Consider the following 4057-nt stretch of genomic DNA (forward strand, 5'->3'; position numbering starts at 1 on the left):
CAGAGCAAGCAAAAAGTTTTTAAAGTTAGCAGCAGTGCAGTTACTGGACTTTCCTTCCGAACCCAAGGGAAACAGATATACCTTTTTGCAACAACGTCAAGTGAAGTTTACTCTTTCAATCTCTCCCTTAAAGATAAAGAAACTAAACTTCTTCTAGACGAGCATGGTTGTCCTCCTAAGTGCTCTGTAATTAGTGATGCCAAACAAGATCATCAGTTTGTGATCGGAAGACACGATGCCGTATACTTCTATCAACATGATGGAAGAGGACCTTGCCTCGCCTTTGAAGGAGAAAAAATATTGTTGCACTGGTTCAGAAGCTATTTAGTTATCGTTGGAAAAGACACAAAAGCGGTTCATTCATCAGCAATGACTGCTCCGCCTGTTGAAATGAATATTGTTACTGTATATGATATACAGAACAAATTTATAGCTTATTCAGCTCCCCTTCCCGCTGTTGTGGACATCATTTCTGAATGGGGATCTTTATATGTTCTTTCACAAGATGGAAAACTGTTTAATTTACAAGAAAAAGACACTCAAACTAAACTGGATATGCTATTCAAGAAGAATCAGTATGCTTTGGCAATTAGTTTGGCTAAAAGTCAACAATATGATGCGGACGGTTTAGTTGATATTTTTAGACAATATGGAGATCATCTTTACAGCAAAGGAGATCATGATGGTGCTATTGCACAATATATAAAAACAATTGGCAAATTGGAGGCTTCGTATGTTATCAGAAAATTTCTGGATGCCCAAAGGATTCACAATTTAACTGCATATTTGCAAGCTTTACACAAGAAAGATTTAGCGACAGAAGACCATACAACACTCCTGCTCAATTGTTATACAAAACTAAAAGATATTTCTAAATTAGATGAATTCATTATGGCAAAAGATAGGGAAATTCACTTTGACGTTGAAACAGCCATGAAAGTGTGTCGCCAAGCCGGTTATCATAAGCACGCTTTATATTTGGCTGAGCATCATGATCAGCATGAGTGGTACTTGAAGATTCTGTTGGAGAACCTCAAAGATTATGATAAAGCATTGAAATATATTGCAAAGTTGGACTTTGAGGCTGCTGAATTAAATATGAAAACATATGGAAAAGTTTTGATGACTGAGGCACCAGAACAAACCACCCAACTTTTAAAAAGACTCTGTACTGATTATAATCCTAATCAGCGAGCTCCTGATAAATTTCAAGCTGCCAACCCCGAGGAATTTATTCATATATTTGTCAGCAACTCTGAACGTTTGCTGGATTTTTTAGAGCATATGATAAGAATTCGTCCTACATCTTCCAGTCTCGTATATAATACATATCTCGAGCTATGTCTTAAAGCATATAGTAAAGAATTAGATGATGAAATGAAAAAGAAGAGAGAAATAAAGATTATGAACATGTTGCGAAACTCTGATGCTACTTATAGCATAAATCAAGCATTAGTTCTTTGTCAAATGAGTGACTTTAAGCCTGGCATACTTCATCTTTATGAGAAAGCAAAACTATATCAACAAATCATTTTTCATCATATTGACAATCGAGACTTCGATGCCATAATGAAAACTTGCGAAAGATTCGGTAGCTATGATCCCAATTTATGGGTTCAAGCATTGTGGTTTTTTTGCCAACAAGAAACTAATCAGAAACCATATATAATTACAATTTTAACGGAAGTTGAAAGAAATAACCTTTTGTCACCCATACTAGTTGTGGACATAATGGCAAAAAGCCACACTGCAACCTTGGACTTGATCAAGGATTACATTATCCGCTTTCTTCAAAAGGAGAATGAACAAATAGCTGAAGATGAAAGACTCATAAAACAATATAGAGAAGAGACTGAAAAGATGAGGAATCAAATGGAAGATTTAAGGACTAATCCCAAAATATTTCAAGTTTCCAAATGCAGTGGTTGCACTCATCAGCTTGAACTACCGTCAGTTCATTTTCTTTGTGGACATTCATACCATCAGCAGTGTTTTGAAAGTTACAGTGCGGAACATGATTCAGAATGTCCTCTTTGTTTAGCTGAAAATCAAAAAGTTCTTGGCATTATCAAAGCTCAAGAACAAAACAAAGACCTTCATGAGCAATTTCATCATCAGTTGGAAAGAGCTGATGATGGATTTTCTGTTGTTGCTGATTATTTTGGAAGAGGTGTTTTCAATAAGGTCACAATTGTTACCGAATCATCTCGTCCTGTAGTTCGTAATGAAGATATGCTCAACCCCTTTTATCAAGAATAAGTAAAAAAGTTACAGAATACAGTCAGGCATGGCTCCTGGGGTAATCGATCTGTGCCGCCGCCCTAGGGCGGCAGATTTTAAGGGCTGCAAAATGTGAGGAGGCAAAAAATGACACTCTAATTTGTTATTTCGTTTTTTTCTTTGCAGCTCAGATTGCAGGGAAAATGGTGAGAGTATGCTCGATGATTTAAATATACATATATACTAACTATTAAAACACGGGGCCACATTTGTCAACATCGACTAGGATGGCAAAACTATTACAGCCGACCCTGAATGCGGTAAAGCCTCAGAAATTGAAACTCTCGACATCTGAAATTCCTGATACAAAGTTGATGCCTAAAATTAGATTTCATAAAAGGAAAATGAACCTGATTCTAAAGCTAAGTTAATTTTTTAATGACGGCAATATGTTTAGCGAACATATGAATATAATGTGTTAGAGATGTACCAAATATTTAGTTAAAATTCTGACCGAATATTCAGCCAAATACTAAATATTTTGTTCAACCCTTTTATTGCCAAATTAAAGTAGAATATGTATACAGTCGGACCTCCATATATCGAACTTCCACATATCGAAATTTTCTATATATCGAAATCCCAGCACATTTCCATGTTCATTACATAGAAAATTTGTTTCTATATATCGAAAAAATCTCTATATATCGAAAATTTTTTCGAGACATTTGTAGATTTTTTTCCCACTTTAGAATGTTTGTCTCATGAAAAATGAAGGTTAGGGGAGAAAATTATGTTCACTAAAGGTTGCTATGAAATTCAAAAGGAATCTGGGATTGAGGGGTGTGTAGCTAGGTCGTTGTTTCGTTCTGGAGTTCTTAAATTACCCCAAGTTTATTTCAAATCTTAGTTTTAATCAGTAGCACTGTAAAATCAGTTTCAAGTTATCCCTTTTCTCTGTTGATTATCATTCCCAGTCTTTTTAGCTTCAGTAAAAATCATTCAAGTTAGGTAAAATGATTTTTTACTTTTCTCTGGATTACATTGTCAAAACGAAAATCCCCCTTATGTTGCTCATCAAGTTGAATTGCCGAAGAATGAAGATGTATGAAAGCGCAAAAATGTAATTTCTGTTAATTTTTTAATTCTTAACTTTCGTTTAATCCCATGCTCGTATAAATTAGAAATTGGGTTTCATACAAGAAAATTAGCTTTAATTTTAATGTTTTAGGAGATTTTTGTGATAAAAACAGATTGTTTCTATATATCGAAATTTCTATATATCGAATTTTTTTCCGACAATTTGCTACTTCGATATATGGAGGTCCGACTGTATTTTGTGTTAGTTTAACAAATTTATCTATATATTGAGTTATAAATATAAAATAAATTATTCCTAAATCAAAAGTAAATTAATAAAATGACTCCAATTTAGTTTAGGTTTGTCTGCAGTTCTTCACAAATTGATAATCTCTATTGTGATACAGTGATTTCCGATTACAATGAATACCATTACAACAAAATTTCTGTTTCAATGAAACAATTTTTCAGTCCCAAGGTAATTTGGGGTTACATTGCTTGAATTCTGTTACAACGAAACTTCCATTGCTTCAAAGAAAATTTGTGGTACCTTGAAGTTGGTTATAATAGGATTTCCCTGTATATGATTTAATAAACGATGATAATTCTACAGTCAACTCTCAATGACTTGAAGTCCCAAAAAGACCGACTATTGCCTTCATATTTACTTTGAGTTAATAGGAAGTCTCAAGAGTTGGAAGCCTATGAAAACTTCGATGTGAAGGAATATTCGAACTGTCACACTAGTTTACTTAAA

The 4057-nt window shown here is 34.1% G+C and overlaps 1 protein-coding gene across 1 annotated transcript; it reads left to right on the top strand.

Annotated features, from left to right (window-relative positions):
• The first annotated feature begins 35 nt into the window (after positions 1-35).
• Positions 36-2798, top strand: LOC129217052 (vacuolar protein sorting-associated protein 11 homolog). The gene has a single exon (XM_054851293.1). The coding sequence runs from the start codon at positions 370-372 to the stop codon at positions 2257-2259; it is 1890 nt and encodes a 629-aa protein (XP_054707268.1). The 5' UTR covers positions 36-369; the 3' UTR covers positions 2260-2798.
• Positions 2799-4057: the final 1259 nt, after the last annotated feature.

This window comes from Uloborus diversus, chromosome 2, assembly GCF_026930045.1.
Source record: "Uloborus diversus isolate 005 chromosome 2, Udiv.v.3.1, whole genome shotgun sequence".
In the NCBI taxonomy this organism is placed as follows: Eukaryota; Metazoa; Arthropoda; class Arachnida; order Araneae; family Uloboridae; genus Uloborus; species Uloborus diversus.